This window comes from Cotesia typhae, unplaced genomic scaffold (genome assembly GCF_013202065.1).
Source record: "Cotesia typhae breed Kobodo isofemale line unplaced genomic scaffold, CoteBio_Ctyphae contig_27, whole genome shotgun sequence".
In the NCBI taxonomy this organism is placed as follows: Eukaryota; Metazoa; Arthropoda; class Insecta; order Hymenoptera; family Braconidae; genus Cotesia; species Cotesia typhae.
Genome location: NW_027423733.1, coordinates 2,963,880 through 2,984,605, shown reverse-complemented (window position 1 = coordinate 2,984,605; position 20,726 = coordinate 2,963,880). Strand labels below are relative to the sequence as shown.

General features: G+C 37.5%; 1 protein-coding gene across 1 annotated transcript; it reads left to right on the top strand.

The window, feature by feature from the left end:
• Positions 1-20,062: 20,062 nt before the first annotated feature.
• Positions 20,063-20,497, top strand: LOC141525692 (ATP-dependent DNA helicase PIF6-like). The gene has a single exon (XM_074240255.1). It carries the CDS (start codon positions 20,063-20,065, stop codon positions 20,495-20,497), a length of 435 nt encoding a protein of 144 aa, XP_074096356.1.
• Positions 20,498-20,726: the final 229 nt, after the last annotated feature.

Sequence of the window (20,726 nt, the reverse complement as noted above, 5' to 3'; positions counted from 1 at the left end):
CTCATTGATTTAGGTGGTAAATCATCAGAGTACATTGCTGGAAATTAATTAGGTTTAGTTTGTCAAATGTATTAACTATTGATCAAATAATTAGGAAAACAGTTGACCCTGAAGGCCATCCCTGCAACTTCCCGCTATTTCCATACTTAAGCGCTCAAAATTTCACTTATTTCGTATTTGAGCTCTTCAGGCTCATCTTTTTAAGAAAAAAATTTTTATGACATTAACCGGATATTTCAATTTTTGATAACTTTGAAAAATCATTATAAGCAAATGAAAAAACTTTCGTAAACTTTTACAATGGAATCTTGTTCATTATTTATATAATAAGAGCTCCTAAAAGGAAAAAAATTTACAGATTCATTTTTTAAACATTTATAATAGATTTTATGAAAACTCAAGTCTATGAATAATTAGTTAATTAACAATTAAGTAGTTTGAACAAAAATCAAGCTAAAAATTTTGTTTTTACGGGTCTATATTTCTTCAAATATCTAGATGACACCATAATTTATTCAAATTTTTGAATTAATATTGAATGTTATAAAAAAATTATTTTGTGTTGAATACTTTGCTCTGCGGCAATGCCTAGGAACCGAAATGGCCGCGTGTAGCTCAACTTTCAACGTTAAATTAAAATTATAAATAATGGAGCTACAACTCAGGGAGCGAGACTTGTGTTACTAAAATTTTCTCCTCTTTTAGGACAGACAAATAAACAATAGCTCACCGGAAAACAATTTTTATCACAATTTTTCAATTAATTTTGCAATAGTTAATTAATAATTATTTCTGATTAAACATGAACAATGCAAGTGTGATAACTGTTAAATTATAAATTCGAGATTTTTTTCATCTTGTGAAGCAATTCTTTGAAGGCTTAAAAATAGATCCCCGTTGGAAAAATTAACAAATTTTAATTTTTTATTTTTTTATTAATAAATTTCATTGTTCCGAAATTAAAAACTTTAATTAATCACGGAAAAAAAATTTTTTTTTTTCAATATATTATTAATGATCCGTTTTTATGTTGTCAAAAGCTGCATAGAAATAATTTTTTTATAATTTTCATCTTTCATTGTTTAAGAAATTATTATAACCGAATGCGTTGTTTATAGGATAATTGAAATTTTGTTTATGGAATTTCAGTCTTCGAAACAAATAACGATTTTTAAAAGAAAAATTTTTCCTTAAAATAATTTTTTTATTTATTTTGCTTAAAAACACATTTGTTCGTAACGTTCAACGCTTAAATTATTTTCGATTAAAATTATTATAAATAATATAGATGCGCAATTATAATTAAGTTTTCTTGGTTTTTATTTTCTTATAATTTCTATTAAAATTTTTTCAATCGCTTCAAAATGTGAGATATTCAAATATTTTTTAAAATTTAGGTCATTTATAATTTGAATTCATGAGATACACAGAAAAAAATTAGAAAAACGGTAGACCCTGATGGCAATCCGTGCAACTTCCCGCTAATTTCATATCAGGTGCTTAAAACTGCACTATTGATGTTTTTGAGATCTCCGAGCTCAAAAATACAATTTATGTGTTATTTTAAGCTCCCTCAGCTTAGAGAGACAACTTTTCTATGCTTTTGATCTCTTCGAGCTCAAAAGTCTGATACAACTTCGATAAAACACAATTTTTCAAATTTACAAACTGCAGGAACTTTTTGAATAAATGAATTGATTTTTACGCGGTTGGCAGCATTCGGCGCAATTTTTAAGCCCTATAAAGAATCTGTAAGATTACCCTGGTTAAAAATATTGATTGAAAAGGATTGAAAATGATGAAATTAGAATACTTTTGAATAATTTCAATTCTTTTTCATGTATATATAGATATACAGTTCACATAGGGTGACTGATTCCCAATACTTTTCACTCAATATTTTTAATCAGGGTAGTTTGATCGAACCAAGAATTTCGGAGTAATTCTGGAAAAATACTTTTTTCGGTATTCTTTCAACGATAACTCAGGAACAAATGAATCGATTTTGACCGGTCCGACGGCGATCGACGTGGTTTTTTGATGTTAAGAGTTAATTGTTTTTTGGAATTGATCGGTAAAGCTGCTAGAAAGTTATTTAAACAAATGTCAGAGTTATGTTGAAAAAATCCTTGTATCCAAATATTTCGTCGAGGATATCTCCCAAACCAAATAACCGATTTTTACGTTCTTGGCGGCGATCAACGCAGTTTTTTAAGCTCTAAAAATTATATTATTTTACCAAAAACGATCCGAAAAGAAATGTCGAAAATATGGGAAGAAACACTTTTTTCAATTTTCTTTCGTTTACGCTATCTTTCGAACGAATCAACCGATTTTGACCGGATTAGCAGTGATCAACGTGGTTTTTCAAGCTCAACGGCGGATTAGTTTTTGGAGTTGATCGATAAAGCCGTTGATGTTACTCCAGAAAAAACCACTTTCAAAAAACAATTTTTTCCGATTTTTTTTTAGATTTTTCAAAATTTCTCAAAATCTATCGCTCCGAATCGATTCAAATTCATGGAAAATCTAAGTTTGAGGGAACTCTTTAGATCGCTGTTTGGTAGATTCCTATCGGTTTAATCGTTCAAAAGTTATAAGCGATTCACATACTTCAACACCACACACACACACACACACACACACACACACACACACACACACACACACACACACACACACACACACACACACACACACACACACACACACACACACACACACACACACACACACACACACACACACACACACACACACACACACACACACACACACACACACACACACACACACACACACACACACACACACACACACACACACACACACACACACACACACACACACACACACAGTGACAATCTCGCGGGTATAGTCAGGGACGCCTCCTGTGACCTTTCAAACGTCGAGATCTGATGAAAACTCGATTTTTGCAAAACGGGGTGAAAACAGTAACATCCCGATTTTTGAAAATCTTCGATTTTCTTAACGGGAAGTTAAAAATAGAATTCAAAGTTAGCAGCCGATACAGAAGAATGTTTCAAAATTGGTAAAAAAATTTTTCTTTTCGGTCTTTACCAACGAGTCGGATTGAATCACATTGAAGCGAATAGAAAAACGGGCGTTTCACAAGTTGGATTGAATCGAATAGAGTCGAATAGAAAGTTCTATTCGATTCTATTTGATCCCAATTGTTGGTATATTTATTTGGTGTCGTAAGATTGTGACGTAGGTTGACTAATTAGGGTATTAGGAGTTATTGTTATTTTTATTAATCATTAAAAATTTGATAGAAATAACTATCATGATTATTATCATTATTAACATTATTTAAAACAAGAATTAAGTAGCAATTTTGATTCGTTACTGTTTATAGTTTGTAAATTTTATTATTTAAAAATGCGCGCGAATTTTTAGTTCGCCATTGCGGCGAGAGATGGCGGATAATTTCACCGTTGTTCGCTTGCAGTAAAAACCGACGAGTTAATATAGGCCAAACTGCGTGGCGATAATTTTTTTTCTTTTAAAGAAAAAAAATTTATTTTACCTGAAAGAAGAATTCATTAAATTTGATGAACAGATTCGTAATATCTGAATAATTATTTTTGTTAATTATTTTCATTGTGAAATTATTTTTTTGACTAAGTCCCAGAAATGAAATTAGTATGGGAAATTATTTTGGTAAAAATTATTATTTTGACGAGTGTTATTTTTTCTGAGTCCCGACCAGGATTAGTATAGGAATGAAATTTGTTTTAAAAAAGGTGTAATGTGTGAATCTGTTAACAGATATTTCGGCAAAATCAAATTCATTTTTGATTAAATCGGAAAAGAACTTAGGAGATTCTCCGATTTTCTATAGTTTCAAATATGCCACTAGGTGGCGAGAAATTCTCACTTGACGAGACTAGCCAAAAAATTGTTAAAAGCAATTTTTATTGACGGAAAAGTCAACCAAGTTTCCCAGTGGTTATAACCTTCCTGGTAGAAGACCATTCGCCAGGAAGTAACCAAGGAACTCCTCCCTCGTCTCCGACCAGGAACCAGGGAAGTGCTGACTTGTCCATTGGGGGAAACTAGTCTCCTGTGTAGTGTTTTCCAGAAGAAGACTTTTCTCTGGACAACACCCAGGAAGCAATTCTTTCTCGGGAGAATTACTTGGTTGAATACTCTTCACCAAGTATTTTTAGAGGATGATACTCTACCTGGAGTCTGACCAAGACCCAGATAATTATCGTAGACCGACCAGATGAAAGTTGCGAGTCCCCGTGCCGAGGCCCTCCGCTAAGGTACGATAGGTAATCCAAAAGCCGTGTAGGTGAGGGCGAGGAGGATACTCTCCACTCGCTCACAGGGTATAGTTTAGGGCCCCTAGAGCAGACGGCTAGTCACCCTGAGGGGGGTGTTATGTAGGAACTAGTGTGTTTATAGACCGCGTTTTGAAATTCAAACTGTGAATACCGTCGTGTATGTTTGAAAAATAATGTCCTATTGTATTTAGCTATATTCCTTATATTGTTTATATTGTTCATTGATTTTCGAAACGTCTTATTGATTTTGAACCGCGAATATGTGTGTAAAGAGTGTTCTTATGTATGGTTTACATTGTTTAATTTGATTACATTGTTTATATTGTTGATTAAAATGATTTAAGTCAATAAACAGATTTTCTTTCTTTAATATAATAATTAAAAATGAAGTGTTTCGTTTTTTTTATATTTAGTTATTTTTTTGATATAAATCCCTGTTTATGACCCTGGACTCCGGCGAGCATATTTCGAGCCGGGGATTTGGTGAAAAATAAGAAAACGTCAAAACGGACCCGTTACAAAATAGCGCTCGAACAGGGTTTTTCGGAAAGTAACGAGTTTTGATCAGTTCTGTTCCGGGTTTGATCTTAATCCGGTGTTCCGCTCATTTAATCGGTCCCTGACTGTTTTGGTCGCGTTGGAGAAGTTCGTCGATCTCCCTTTGCGCAGTTGTTTCGTCGTATTTCGTGACTAGTTCGTGACAAGTAAAAAATGGGTGGCATTTGAGAAGTTGGTACCCCAATACGGTGAGATTATCCACTCCTAACAGCATGTCATTCCCGTACGAGGGAATAATGTGAAACGGCAGGGCGAAAATCCGGTTGTCTTCACGGATTTTAACCCATGCAGTGCCCGTAGTGCACACTACATGCTGGCCGAGTGTTGACCCCCTCACTGGTACCGAATTGTATTTTTCATACAAGTTGTTTTGGCGGATGAAATCCCACACTTTTTGCTATATTACCGACGCCGTGGCCCCGGTATCCATTAGTACGTGAATTGTCACCTGGCCAACCTCTATTTTTGCAAATGGACACTTGTCCCCTGGTTTTATGCTTTTTGGTTTGAACTGCTCGGTTGCGGTGTCGATTGGTCGGTTGGTTGGTTGAATGTCGCGGGATTGGGAGCTCATTGGTAATCTCTGGCTCGGTTCTGGGAGCTTGAACCGGTCCTCGCTTCGTTTCCCTGTCGTGGGCACTGACAATCTCGTGATAATGTATCTATTTTCCCACATCGCATGCAGAATTTTACCCTTCGTAATCGGTCCGTGCATTCGATTTTCCGGTGCCCTTTTTGGCGGGATCGCCAGCAATTCTCCGGCCAATTGTATTCGAAGAGTTCGAGGGGTGTATTTGGTTTCGCGGGGGCCGAAGTTTTCGCGGAGGTAGTTCTATTATCGCGGCGCGAGAAGGCTTTTTCTTGAGCCGTGAAATGTTCGAGCTCGCCTGCGAGTCGTAGCAACTCTGGGACGCTGGTAAACTCAGTTCACTTCATGTATCGTCGGTATTCAGGTCTTAGATTCTGGTAGAGACGAATGAGACAAGCTGAGGGCGACATTTGCCGATGCCTCCTCATGAGAGTCTGGATCCGGGTGGCGTATTCGGCTGCACTCTCTATTGGGTCCTGGACCCGATTCCGGATCTGCTCCTCCAATTCAAGTTCGAGGCCGGGAGGTAGATAAAACGCTTTGATGTCGGCGGTGAACTCGGCGCAGGATGCCCAGTCTCGTCTGTTGTTCCGATACCACAAGAGGGCTTTGTCTCGGAGGAGCATGGATATGCAGGGTATAAGGTGGTTCATCTCATACCCGTAGCTCTCCGCCATCTCTTCAAGTCTTTCTAGGAAGTCCTGGAGGTCGCGTTCTCCCTTAAAAACGACGCCCCACTTTCTCACCATGTCCCTCCTGCGGAGTTCGATGGAATCATCCACGCACCCTGATTGATGGTGATTGTCGAACCTGGGTGTCCCCGGGTTTGAGCCGACCGCCCTGGGTAAGTTCACAGGGTTGATCGCTCGTCCTGATCGCCGTGTCCCATCCTCTCGTCCTGGTCGCCGTATCTCATCTTCTCGTCTTGGCTGCCCAATGTCTTCACTCAACCAATGTCTTCGATGGTCGCCACGAGAGCGTCGCTCCTCCTTTTTTCTTTGATTGGCTTCGTACCTCATTCGGGCCTCTCTCGCGTCGAGCTGGAGCCAATACACTCGCTATTCTTCTCTTTCCCGCAATAGCCGCGCTCGTATTTCCTGTCGCAGACGTTTGCGTAGCTCCTGTTCGGCCCGTTCGACGGTCGGATTCATTTTACTCGACTTCATCGTCAAGGGTTTCGAGGTTGTCTAATTCGGCTTCTGATTGATCGAGGTTGATCAAGAGTTGGTCGTATCGACCGGCACGACCCGCATTTGCCGCTCGGGTCTTATTTAACTCGGTTTTCAATCAAAACCGCAACTCCGCCAACGTCGCCTTTGGCTCGATAGCCACCCGATATTTCTCTAATTCGCTAATGACCGCGTCCTTCCTTAGCGACCAAAGCCACGTGTGTGTTCCCGGTTTTTAACTCGCCATGGTACGATAAACAGGAGAAAAAGAACAAAAAGAAAAAAAAGAAGAAAACTAACTTTCTCACAATCGAAAATATCCAAAAATTTCCGTTACCATGAAAACAACAAAAATCACGGTCCCTCAGTTTATGAAGTCTCCAAAGAAGGGAAAACTTGTGTTACGCACCTGAAAGACCTGAAACCTTATCATGAAAACCTTGACCCTGAAAACCTAATATCCAAAAAACCTAGACACTGAGAATCTAGAACCTGACGAACCTCCCAAACCGCGCTACCTAATCCGGGCCCAGGCCAAAAGAAAGCCACGATGATGACCAACTAATCCTTTCTTTGGTGTCCAAGAAGGAATATTCTGAGTGGTCTTTATTAAACTAAGAGTAGGGTCTAGGGCAGGGACACGGAAACGGAGAAAACCGGAAATTTAGCGGGAAATAGTAAGATAGAACCCGAAATTGAACATGAAAGATCTTTGAAAATCGTCAAATAAACCGGGCTATATATATATATATATATATATATATATATGTCGGAGATAATATCGAGCTGGGTTTTCCCAGAGATTGGAAATTCCCAATATTTTAGTTTGTCTGTTAATTTTAAGCAAAATCGTAAAGCATAGAATATTTAGATATTATTTATGATTTAAGCTAGTTATATTTTTTATGGTTATAACGATGGGCTTAAGTCCGGAGTGACAATGGTCACCAAACGTAGCCGAGGTCACAGGATAGAAGTAAAAAGTATATAGTTAGAAATATCGACAGACAATGAAGGCTGTCGAAATAATTTTTGAGTGAATAAGTACTTAGGGTACTTGGGAGAGTAGTTCTCGTTGAGCATTGATCAAGTAAGGATTGCATACATCCTGCTGACCCCGGATTCGTTCTCGGTCTTATTCCCAAAACGTCTTTAACTGTTATATCAATCGCAGTAGAATATTTGTAATTAAATATATTATTTGTACGAGTTAGTGTACGTTATATTTTAAATGAAAGTCTTTATTATATTTTATTATTGTAAAAATAAATAAAGATGGCTAATAATGATCCAAAGGACCCTAACGATGCCCGAACCACTCTTCCTCCGACATATATATATATAAAAGTGTACAAATAACTTGGATCTGGGCAGTAACCCGCTACCATATGTTAAGATTTTTTTTTCTGAACTCTGTCTACTATCTAATAATATATAAACGAAAACGGGGTTACAAAAAGCAAACCGCGGCAAACTCGATTGTACGCGAAATGTTGTGATACTGTATGTATGTGTAATTTTGTCTGATTTAGCAATAAAACAATGGAAGCCGAGCTGAACATGGAGGGGGAGATATGGCTGATGGAGGAGATGTTGGAGCGACCATCGCACTTGTACCTCACACCCACGACTACCACCGCAACCACCACCATTACACCCACCACACCAAGGAAGAAAGCCAACGTCGGGATAAGGGAAAGTCGGCCACTAAAATTCCGGCTTCACTGGCTCAGACAGCCGTGCGATCCGACCAAATCGGGTTTTTCGAAACCCTCGAAACGGCCCCTGATTTGCCCAGCCAGCACCGCGATGATCGCGGGAATCAGGAAAGCCACCAGACCGAGCCCACTTATAACAAGCGGTTCCCGTTTGGCGACTAAGGCTCAGGAACCCAAGAGCAGTCAACAGCCACTAGAGGGTCTATCGACGCCGAAGCGGCACAAACGCTCACCAATGAGCCAGCCTTCCCCATCGAAGCAGCCGCAAGCTTCGTAAAAAGGAAGAGAAGGATCGGAAGATGGAGAGAACCCGAGAAGACCTCCAACCCGGACCCACACTCAAAGAGCAGTCCCCAGCTGGAAGCCACACCTGAGAAGACCTCCAAGAGCAGTCCTCAACTAATAGCTGTACCGATCAACGACGACGCAGCGTGGCTGACCTATGACAATGCGCCGTTACTCAAAGAGTACTCCACCGAATTTGAGGGTCAAGCCGGAGAACTTTTCTCCCCACCTGCCAAGGTACAGACACCCCTGGAGAAGGCTCTAGCCACCCTCACTCGGCTAGAAGAGGTGAAGGAAGAGCACGTGACGAAGCGCCGGCATTTCACCGCATACGACTGGGACATGCCGCTTTACCGCGTTACCCGTACCACCAAGACACCAACCCCATGGATCAAGCCGGTGGGGAAGACGGTCCAGCAGTTAATGAAGAAAAATAGAAAAAAAGTGGCAAACGGAGTTCACCACTTTTCTTTCCGAGGAAGGACGGGTGTGATCGTAATGAGTGTGAGTGCGAGCGAGATGGCGGAGCGGCAGAATATATTTCTATTTATTTTATTGTTTCATTATTATTATTATTATTATTATTATTATTATTATTATTATTATTATTATTATTATTATTATTATTATTTTGCTATTAAATGCTCAGGGGGGTTATCCCCGGAGTTCGGTAACCTGGGTAAAGTTTGCCAATTTCAAACAGGAGATCCTGATATATTTGTCCTTTGTGCTCTTCTTTGGCTGAGATGTTGTATTCAGCCGGGGCCGAGAACTCAATGACATAAATGTCACGAGTGGCCTTGTCGAAGAGCACAATATCAGGTTTGTTGTGATCTATCCGCTGGGTTGTTGCAAATGACATGTTCCAATAAATTTTGCAACTGTCATTCTCAACAACCTGGGGAATATCTCCTGGCAAATAAGGCAGCACTGGTGTCACGTCAATACCGTAGCGATGACGAAGATAGTAGTACAGTACTCTCAGGGCAGCATTGTGACGCTGGATATATGCACCTCTCGCCAGCACTGGACATGCCGACAATAGGTGCATAAGCGTCTCCGGATGTTGTCTACACCTCCTACAGGACGTGTCCGGAAGCTGCACCTGGAGCACCTTGCTACGGTACTCAAGAGTGTTAATGACACCATCTTGGCAGGCAAATATGAACCCTTCAGTCTCGGACATCAGGCCAGCTGACTTTAAGAAGGAAAACGTCAGCTGGGTGGACAAGCCATGATCACGCACGTGTTTAAAGAACACGCTGTGCATGGACTTGTCCATCAGTTCGCCAAGGAGTAGTTTTTCCTCGGCGTTCCTTGACGCTCTTAAATTCTTCCTTTCGGAGTTCCATAAGAGCGTTTATTTCTCCAAGACCAAGGGTTCTTGCCACATATATTGCTGCCTTATACAAGAATGACCCCTTATGTTCATTTTCATGTTTATGTACAATTTGCATAAGAAAGTCATCCTCGTCTGCAGTGAAATTGACAACTTCGTGTGTTAAACCCAGGACCAAACGGTCGTGAAGCCGCTCCAAACTCTGCAAACCTCTCCCACCGATGGAACCGGAGAGGTATAATCTGGCGACTGATGAATTGGGGTGCATGCTCCGATTCATATTAATGATCTTACGGGTTTTGATGTCGAGATCTCGTAAATCCTTTCGGGCCCATTTCAGGACACTGAAAGAGTATAGTAAGACTGGGACAGCGAGCATGTTAGTAGCTGAAACCTTGTTTTTGCCGGAAAGTTCGGAGGACCAAATTTTCCGGAGTCTCCTAACATACTCGCTCTGGAGAGTTGTTCGGACTTCAGAGACCGCATACATGCGGTGCTCTTCCATTCCTAGATATCTATACAACTCCCCGGCGTCTAATTGTCTTAAGACACTCCCATCTACTAACTCGACATCATCACCAGTATCAGAGCACTTACCCCTCGCCAGATGTACGACCGCACACTTGTCCAACCCAAAAGACATTCCGACATCTCGTGTGTACTCTGCTACGATGTTGAGGGCTGCTTGTAGATGATCTTCATCAGCACTATATAGCTTCAGATCATCCATGTAAAGCAGATGGGTGATCGAATATTTTCGATCACCCGGAGGCCCCACAGAGTACCCACGAGTTTTACGGAGAGCAACAGATATAGGCAGCAGTGAAATGCAAAACAGCAGAGGACTCAAGGAATCGCCTTGGAAGACCCCTCGTTTGTACTCTACAACTCCGGTTACGGGCAATGCGTTTCCACTTCCAATGTGAAAACGCGTTCGCCAGAGCTGCATTGTACGCCGAATGCATTCCACTATTTCGGGATTGACTCTCAGGCATTTGAGTAGCTATAAAATCAACTCATGAGGAGTTGAGTCAAATGCCTTACGATAGTCAATCCAAGCCATTGACAGGTTGCGTTGATAGTAGATCGCATCTTGTAAGACGCATCGATCCACTATCAGGTTCTCCTTGCAACCTGACAGGCCTCTTTTACTGCCACGTTGTTCATATATCTGTTGCCATACAGGCTCTATCTGCTGCAAGATACGGTTATTTAAAATTTTTGTAAAAATTTTATAAACCGCATTCAAGCAGGTGATAGGCCTGAAATTCTTAGGGTCAGACAAGTCACCTTTTTTAGGTATCAGTACGGTTCGCCCTTCTACAAGCCAGTTCGGAATCGGATCGTCAGCTCTAATGTACGATGTAAATATGCAGGCCAAATGGAGGTGGGTAGAAGTAAACTTCTTCCACCAGAAGACATTAATGCCATCTGGTCCCGGGGCAGCCCAATTTTTGCTGCCATTTAGAGCTGAACGAACTTCATCCACACTGACTGCAGGGCTCTCTTCATCAGCATTCTGCCGACGGTGTTCCCGACAGAATGCTTTGAAGTCGTGCAGAGCTGGAGTATTGGCGTTCACGTTTGGTTGATCTCCATACAACTCAGTCCAAAAAGCTTCCACCCGCTCAGGTGTTGGATAAGTCCCAGTAACATCGGTCTTTGCTGTCAGAAACCGTGAAGGGCTGGATCGAAACAACGAGTTGTTATTATTATTATTATTATTATTATTATTATTATTATTATTATTATTATTATTATTATTATTATTATTATTATTATTATTATTATTATTATTATTATTATTATTATTATTATTATTATTATTATTATTATTATTATTATTATTATTATTATTATTATTATTATTATTATTATTATTATTATTATTATTATTATTATTATTATTATTATTACCGGAGTTTATTTATTATTTAATTATTAATGTATCAAATATGTTTTTTGTTGTTGTTGTTCATTAATTAACACTTTGTGTATTTTGTTTAAAATAATGATCATTTACTATATTGTTTATTAATATTTAAATAACACGAGTTATTTTTTATTTAATGGAAAGTTTCTTTTAGTTCTAAAATATTTGACTGCGATTCAGTATTAAATTAATTATTTGAAAATGCGCGCGAATTTTTGAGTTCGCCATCGCGGCGAGAGGTGGCGAATAATTTCGCCGTTTGTTCGCTTGCAGTAAAAACCGACGAGTTAATATAAGCGAAACTGCGTGGCGATAATTTTTGTTTTTTTAAAGAATAAAAATTTATTTTACCTGAAAGAAGAATTAATTAAATTTGGTGAACAGATTCGTAATATCTGAATAATTATTATTGTTAATTATTTTCATTGTGAAATTATTTTTTTGAGTAAGTCCCAGAAATGAAATTAGTATGGGAAATTATTTTGGTAAAAATTATTATTTTGACGAGTGTTATTTTTTCTAAGTCCCGACCAGGATTAGTATGGGAATGAAATCTGTTTTAAAAAAGAGCCATTCGGCAGCCGAAATGGAAGTAGATGTCATTTTATCACTTATTAATCAAAAATACAATTAGATTAACGTATGATGTATATTGTAATCATTGTAATCAAAGTTTACACAGTTATTATATAAAATTCAATCTCATCGAAACTAGATTTTTACAAAACTAGATTTAATTTCAAGACCAAAACTTAATTTCAAGACTACACATATGATTTGATACTCAAATTGAAGCTTATTTAAAGCACTTTCAAATGCAGTTTACAGAAATTCAATAAGTTATTCCATTCAGAAGTTATTCGAGTTAGAAAGTGAAGAAATATGAAATTTTATGATTTTGAAAATTTTGAAATCTTGGCATTTCTAAATTACTTGACCGATTAAGCTCATCTTCGAACTTAACTTCGGTATCTATCTGTAGAATAAGTATGTTGAGTTTGGTAAAGATCCATAGTAAATTGGTGACGCTATCGTCGTGACAAGCTGCGTTATATCGTATATATATATATATATATATATATATATATATATATATATATATATATATATATATATATAGACCGGTAGCTGCTTACAACGAAGAGTCGGTGATGGTTTGGGGAGGAGTTTCGAGATTTTCACGAACTCCCTTGGTAATCGTCCACGAAAATCTAAACGCTACGCGTTACATTAATCAGATCTTACGACCTGTTGTCTTGCCTCTACGGCAGCTAACTAGAGGTTTTATTTTTATGCAAGACAATGCCCGGCCTCACACAGCAAACGTCACCCGTCGGTTTTTCCAAAGACACGACATAACGTTGTTAAGGCATCCAGCGGTAAGCCCTGATCTTAACCCTATCGAGCACGTCTGGGATATCCTGAAGCGCCGATTGCGCCAGAATTATCCCAATTTACGAACGTTAGCTCGTAACGAAAATTTTTTTCATTTTTGATAAAAATTATGACATTTTCAGAGCGAAATTCTTGCTCCTTTAATTTTTTCAAAAATTCGATCAAGTGGGAAAAAAACGGTTGGCTGGATTGAATTGAAACTTTGTAGGGTTTTTGTGGGTATATTGAACAGTAAGAGGCACACTTAACGTCAGTGGTTTCCGCAATATTTTTGATTGGGCGCTTGATTTTCCAAAAACGACAAAAGCCCTTTTTGGATGCTTTTTCAAATTCATGTAATGATTGAAAAAAATTTTTTTCAAAATTCAATTGCCAATCCTTGTAGAGAATTTATTCAAGTTTTTAAAACCAACCTCAAAATTTCTGTGCAATCATTGGTTGCTGAGATATTGGTAATCAAAGACAAAATGATCTTTTTCCATTCAAACATCGATATCTCAGCGAGAAATGCTCGTATCGAGATTTTAAAAAAACAAAAGTAAATCTGAATAAACAAGCTATCCGGTCCATATGGAAGTTGAGTTGAAAAAATTTTTTCCACGTCCGTAGATTAAAAAAAAAAACCAAAAAAATTTCGAAAATTTTTTTTTCGGTGGTTTTCTTATGATTACTCGAAAAATATTTAAAAAAAAAAATTTTCAAACTCAGATCCAAAAACAAAACACTTAGAGCTACAATTTGCTTTTTTTTGTTTTGCTGTACGACCATTTTTGTATAAGTTACAGCCTGTTGAAAATCCCCCAAAAATTTGGATTTTTTTTCTGCTCCCTTAATTTTTGTGAGAAGTGTATATATATATATATATATATATATAGATATATATATCTAGTCTATCTCTAATATATAAAATTCTCGTGTCACGGTGTTCGAACTTGAACTCCTCCGAAACGGCTCGACCGATTTTTGTGATCCTTAGAGTGATTGTCGGCCAGGGTGGAGAATCGACCAACATCTATTTTTCATCCCCCTAAATGTTAAGGGTAGTCCACCCCGAAATTTTTGTTTTTATTTTTTAGGCAAAATTTTTTGTTTTTATTTTTTTATGACACAGCATACAAAAATACATACAACCCTAAATTTTCACCCCTCTGAGATCAACCCTTATTTTTTATTTGTTAATTAAAAACTTTAATTTTTTGGCAAAATTTTTTTTTAATTTTTTGATGACTTACTATAAAAAATCTCATATTACTCTAATTTTTTCACCCCTCTACGATCAACCCCTATTTTTTATTTGTTAATTATAAACTTTAATTTTTTGGCAAAAATTTTTTTTTTATTTTTGATGACTTACAATAAAAAATCTCATAATCCTCTCAATTTTTCACCCCTTTACGATCAACTCCTATTTTTTATTTGTTAATTCCTATCCAGATATTATAATTTCAAGTTCCTTTAATTATGATTTTTTTTAAATTCAATTTGATCTCCCGCCCTCACCGTTCGACTACTGATCAACTATTAATCGATCAGTTATCCCCGCCAGGTGTCACCACTTATCCAGCAAACATTACGTAGTAGGGATGAGGACGAAGCCGGTCTCCTGTCTTACTCACTATACATTTTTCAGCCATGTTTTTTTAGTTTTATTTGTGTATCAATTGTAGCAGTGACTGTTATACCTATTATTTTAATTTGCCTTTGCAACTCTCATATTAATTTTACTGTCATCATAAAATTATCATTAATTTTCAGTGCAATAATTTATTTACTATTTATTAATCTGACAGAGACAGTTTTACCTCTCAGTTAATTAAGTGATCTCATGTAAATAAACACGTGTTGTAAGCTCCCGCCAACAACGGCCATTACCGTACCTGTATATATTGTACTTAGCATTTTTTGGGAATTGTTTTAAATCAAAACGAAAACGTGTACGTGGTTAATAAATTAAAACGAAGACGTATACGTGGTTAATAAATATACCTGTTTTATTATTGTGAAAGGTAAGTCAAATAATAAGCAAATGAAAACTGTTTAAATTAAGTCACTGTTTTCTATCAATACACTGATAAAAGGATTTATTAACTATTAATAATTTATTTAATTTCTTATATTTAAATAATATATTTTAACATTCAGTAAATATTTATTTGAGATGAAAGTACATTTATTAATTGTTAATAAGTCTTTATTAATAGTTAACAAATATTTATGTCACAAATATCTATAGTATATTCAAAAAAATTAATAAATATTTCGTTGAGTGAATTTCTTCTGCTTGCAATTTTATATTATCTGAAGATTGCTTACGAACATAAATCATCTTTACAAATTATTTATATTTATATAATTTATTAATATCATTTATATCATTTATTTATAAATGTTTTTTTTTTTATTTATAACCATTAATAAATATTTATTAACTATTTGTAAAATGTACTTAATAAATTACTTATTGACTGTTAATAAATATTCATCAAATCGTATGATGTTAAAAAATCATTTAACAGTTGATAACGCTTATCAAATATAAGCAAATTTTTCTATCCGTTTAAGTATTTTAACTTCATTTATTTATATGTTCTATGTACAGTCAGCAATGCCAACAAAACGCAAAGGGGCCAATTTGAGTCGTCGAACGATCAATTCTAGAGCCCGGCTAAATGAAAGAGTACAAAGATCAAGCGAACAAATTCAAGAAGTCAATGCTGATGCGCGTAGAAGAATGTCGCAGTTACGTGAATTACGATCACAAGAGGCACGAGATGAACAAAATCAACAAAGACAACTAGAACGAAGAGAAACTCGCAGATTCATAGTCGATGGACATAGAAGAATTGACCAACAATGCCAACAAGTTCATCGAGCATTTACGTCAAATTTATTTCTTCGACTAGCGTTCCAGTACGAGCCGGATGTTGAATATTATAATCATTCTAAAGTGGTTATTGGTACTTTGGAAAAGGAATGCCCGCATTGCCATGCACATAAATTTAAAAATGAGCCAGTTGGGATGTGTTGCTCATCAGGAAAAATACAACTAACCGAAATTGAAACACCACCTGAACCATTGCACGGTTTACTTATCGGTACAGATCCAGATTCTAGCCTATTCCTGAAGTCAATTCGCACATTCAATTCATGTTTCCAAATGACATCATTTGGAGCAACAGAAATAGTTAACAATACTGCTGCAAACGGTCAACAATTTAATTCCACGTTCAAAATCAAAGGCCAAGTTTATCACAAAGTGGGCTCATTGCTACCAATACCAAACGAACCTCATAAATTTTTACAAATATACTTTATGGGTGGCGAGGATTCCGAACGTGCACTCGCCAATCGCGTGGATGCACGTTGCGACTGCCATAATCTTAATTCACCTTTTGCCAGGCGTATCGTCAGTGAGCTGGACGCTCTGTTAAATGAGCACAATGAATTATTAAAATTCTTCAAATCACAAATGCCCAAGCTACAAAGTGACAATCACGCTATTGTCATCAATCCTGATAGAACACCAGCTGGAGAGCATGTACGTAGATTCAACGCACCTGTTGTTGACAACGTTGCTGGAATTATAGTTGGCGACCGTACAGCTACGCAACAAATCGTGATTCGAAGAAGAAATAATGATCTTCAGTTCATCAGTGATATCCATCGTTCATATGACGCTCTCCTATATCCACTAATTTTCTGGAAGGGACAAGATGGATATTGCGTAAACATTAAACAACGAGATCCCGTAACAGGTAATTCTTTCATTATTAAGAACACAACTATTTTATTATTAAAGAATAAATCTTCAATTAATTTAAATATATATTATTACAGGAGCTGAAACAAATAAGAACGTTAGCTCGAAGGATTTTTATTCATATCGTTTGATGATTAGACGTGGCCGAGATAATATCATTTTACGATGTCGTGAGCTTTGCCAACAATTTATGGTCGACATGTATGCGAAGATAGAGAGTGAACGACTACGATACTTGCGATATAATCAACAGAAGCTGCGTGCAGAAGAATATATTCACTTGCGAGATGCTATTGCGAACAACGCTGACACTGCCGAAATTGGTAACTCTGTTATCTTACCATCATCGTACGTAGGTAGTCCACGTCACATGCAAGAATACATTCAGGATGCTATGACTTTCGTGCGTGAATATGGACGACCGTGTCTTTTCATTACTTTTACATGTAATCCAAAATGGCAGGAAATTACATAATTGCTATTGCCAGGACAAAATGCAATACATCGTCATGACATTACAGCACGTGTGTTTAAACAAAAATTAAAGTCTTTAATCAGCTTCATTACCAAATTGCATGTATTTGGCCCCACACGTTGTTGGATGTATTGAGTTGAATGGCAAAAGCGTGGATTACCTCATGCACACATTTTAATATGGTTCGTCGACAAAATACGTGCTGAAGACATCGATAGTTTGATTTCTGCAGAGATTCCAGATCCGTCTACTGATCAATTACTGTTTGATATCGTTACTACAAACATGATTCATGGTCCATGTGGAAATCTGAATCGTTCATCACCTTGCATGGTAGATGGAAAATGTACAAAGCGTTTTCCTAAAGATTTCACTAACGATACGGTCACACATGTTGACGGATATCCAATATATCGTCGAAGAAGTACCGAAAATGGCGGACAATCTTACATTAAAACTATCAACAACGCAGACATTGACATTGACAATCGTTGGGTGGTACCATATTCTCCTCTGCTGAGCAAAACATTTAATGCTCATATTAATGTTGAGTCATGCAGTTCGGTGAAGAGTATCAAATATATTTGCAAGTATGTGAATAAAGGAAGTGATATGGCTGTATTTCGGATTGAAAATAATAATGTTCATTCTCCTCCGTTGAATCAAAATGATGAAATTACGAATTACCAAATTGGCCGGTATATCAGTTCCAATGAAGCTGTCTGGCGTATTTTCGGTTTCCCAATTCATGAACGGGATCCAGCAGTTATCCATTTAGCTGTCCATCTTGAAAATGGCCAGCGCGTATATTTCATGAACGATACAGCGCTTGATCGTGCTATAAATCCACCGAAAACTACGCTCACCGAATTTTTGAACTGTGCAATCGTGCGGATGCTTTTGGTGCCTTCGCACAAACACTGCTCTATTCTGAAGTTCCGCGGTATTTTACATGGGCTCAATCGAAAAAATGGATACCCCGCAAGCAAGGGATACCAGTTGATGCGTGCCCCGGTTTATTCAAATCAAATAGTTTCGGTCGTGTATATACCGTCAATCCAAGGCAGACTGAGTGCTTTTATCTGCGACTATTGTTGGTTAATGTCACCGGACCATTGTCATTTCAAGATATACGGAAGGTAGATGGACAACCGTATCCTACGTATAAAGATGCATGCCTTGCTCTATGCTTGCTACAAGACGACAATCATTGGGACAGCATGCTTGCTGAAGCAGCATTAAACTGCACAGGAACACAAATTCGTCTACTATTTGCTATAGTACTGTCTACTTGTTTCCCGGCCCGAGCACAAATGTTGTGGGATAATCACAAAGATTCAATGACTGATGATATATTGTATCGACATCGTACAAGGTGCAACGATCTAACAATATCATTCAGTGAAGCAATGTACAATGAAGCATTGATTGCTATCGAGGATCTTTGCATTGATATTGCGAATTTACCAATCAGTCATTTCGGTATGAGCTCACCGAATCGAAGTGCATCTGATTTACTCAACACAGATATGAATCGTGAACTACAGTACGATACTGTACAAATGGCGAGCATTGTTAGCCGCAATGTTCCACTACTTAATGATGAACAAAAATTATCTACGACCGCATCATGCTGGCAGTTTCGGCAGGACAAGGAGGATTCTTTTTTAGATGCACCAGGTGGGACTGGCAAAACATTTCTTATTTCGCTACTTCTTGCCGAGATACGATCAAAAAATGGCATCGCATTGGCCGTTGCATCTTCTGGCATTGCAGCAACTTTAGTAGATGGAGGCAGAACAGCTCATTCAGCATTTAAGCTGCCGTTAAACATTCAAAATAATCCAGATGCAATGTGCAACATAAAAAAACAATCGTCTATGGCCACAGTGCTGAAACAATGTAAAATTATTATCTGGGATGAATGCACTATAGCACACAAACATTCGCTTGAGGCATTGAATAGGACATTAAAGGATATAAAAAACAACGATAAACTATTTGGCGGCACTTTGTTACTCCTTTCAGGTGATTTCAGACAAACACTTCCCGTTATTCCGTGTTCAACCTACGCTGATGAAATCAACGCGTGCTTAAAATCATCGCGACTATGGCGTAATGTTGAAAAAGTACAACTGACGGTGAACATGCGCGTTCAAATGCTTCAGGATCCATCCGCCGAAACTTTCTCTAAACAACTGTTAAATATTGGCGATGGGAAAGTTGCTGTACATGAAAACACTGGATGCATAAAAGTACAGACGGACTTCTGCACAATCATCGACTCGCAAAACAGTCTCACCGATAACATATTTCCCGACGTACACACACAATATGCAAATCATAAGTGGCTGGCAGAAAGAGCGATCTTGACAGCTAAAAATGTGGACGTCAATGGGTTAAATTTAAAGATACAACAGCTGTTGCCTGGGGACTTGGTGTCATAGAAATCTATCGATGCAGTTTGCGATACCAACGAGACTGTGAATTATCCAATTGAGTTCTTAAATTCATTGGATTTGCCAGGCATGCCACCACATCATTTACAATTGAAGGTTGGATCTCCGATTATTCTACTTCGAAACTTAAACCCACCACGGCTATGTAATGGCACACTATTAGTCATTAAAAAATTAATGAAAAACGTTATTGAAGCCATCATCTTGAATGGCAAGTTTCAAGGCGAAAATGTGTTGTTGCCACGAATCCCTATGATTCCTACAGATGTGCCAATTGAATTCAAACGCACTCAATTCCCAATTAGATTGGCATTCGCTATGACAATCAATAAGTCACAAGGACAAACATTATCTGTATGTGGCTTAGATTTGGAAACACCGTGCTTCTCCCACGGACAACTATATGTGGGATGTTCTCGCGTGGGAAAACCGTCCAGTTTGTTTGTGTTGGCTAAAGACGGACTAACCAAAAATATTGTACAGTCTATTGCGCTAAGAGATTAATTTTTTTTTTTAACTGCCATAATTGATAGTAAAAATATAAATATTTATTTTTGATGTTTAGATAGCTATCAAAGACTTATTTAAAATATATTCGTTACTCTAATAAAGATTTATTTATTAACCTAAATAAAACATACTTTTATTCTTTATAATGCATTCGATTATAAATACTTCCCCGCACACTTATAGTAGATAATTATTTTTATTTAACTATAAAAATGTTTCCTAG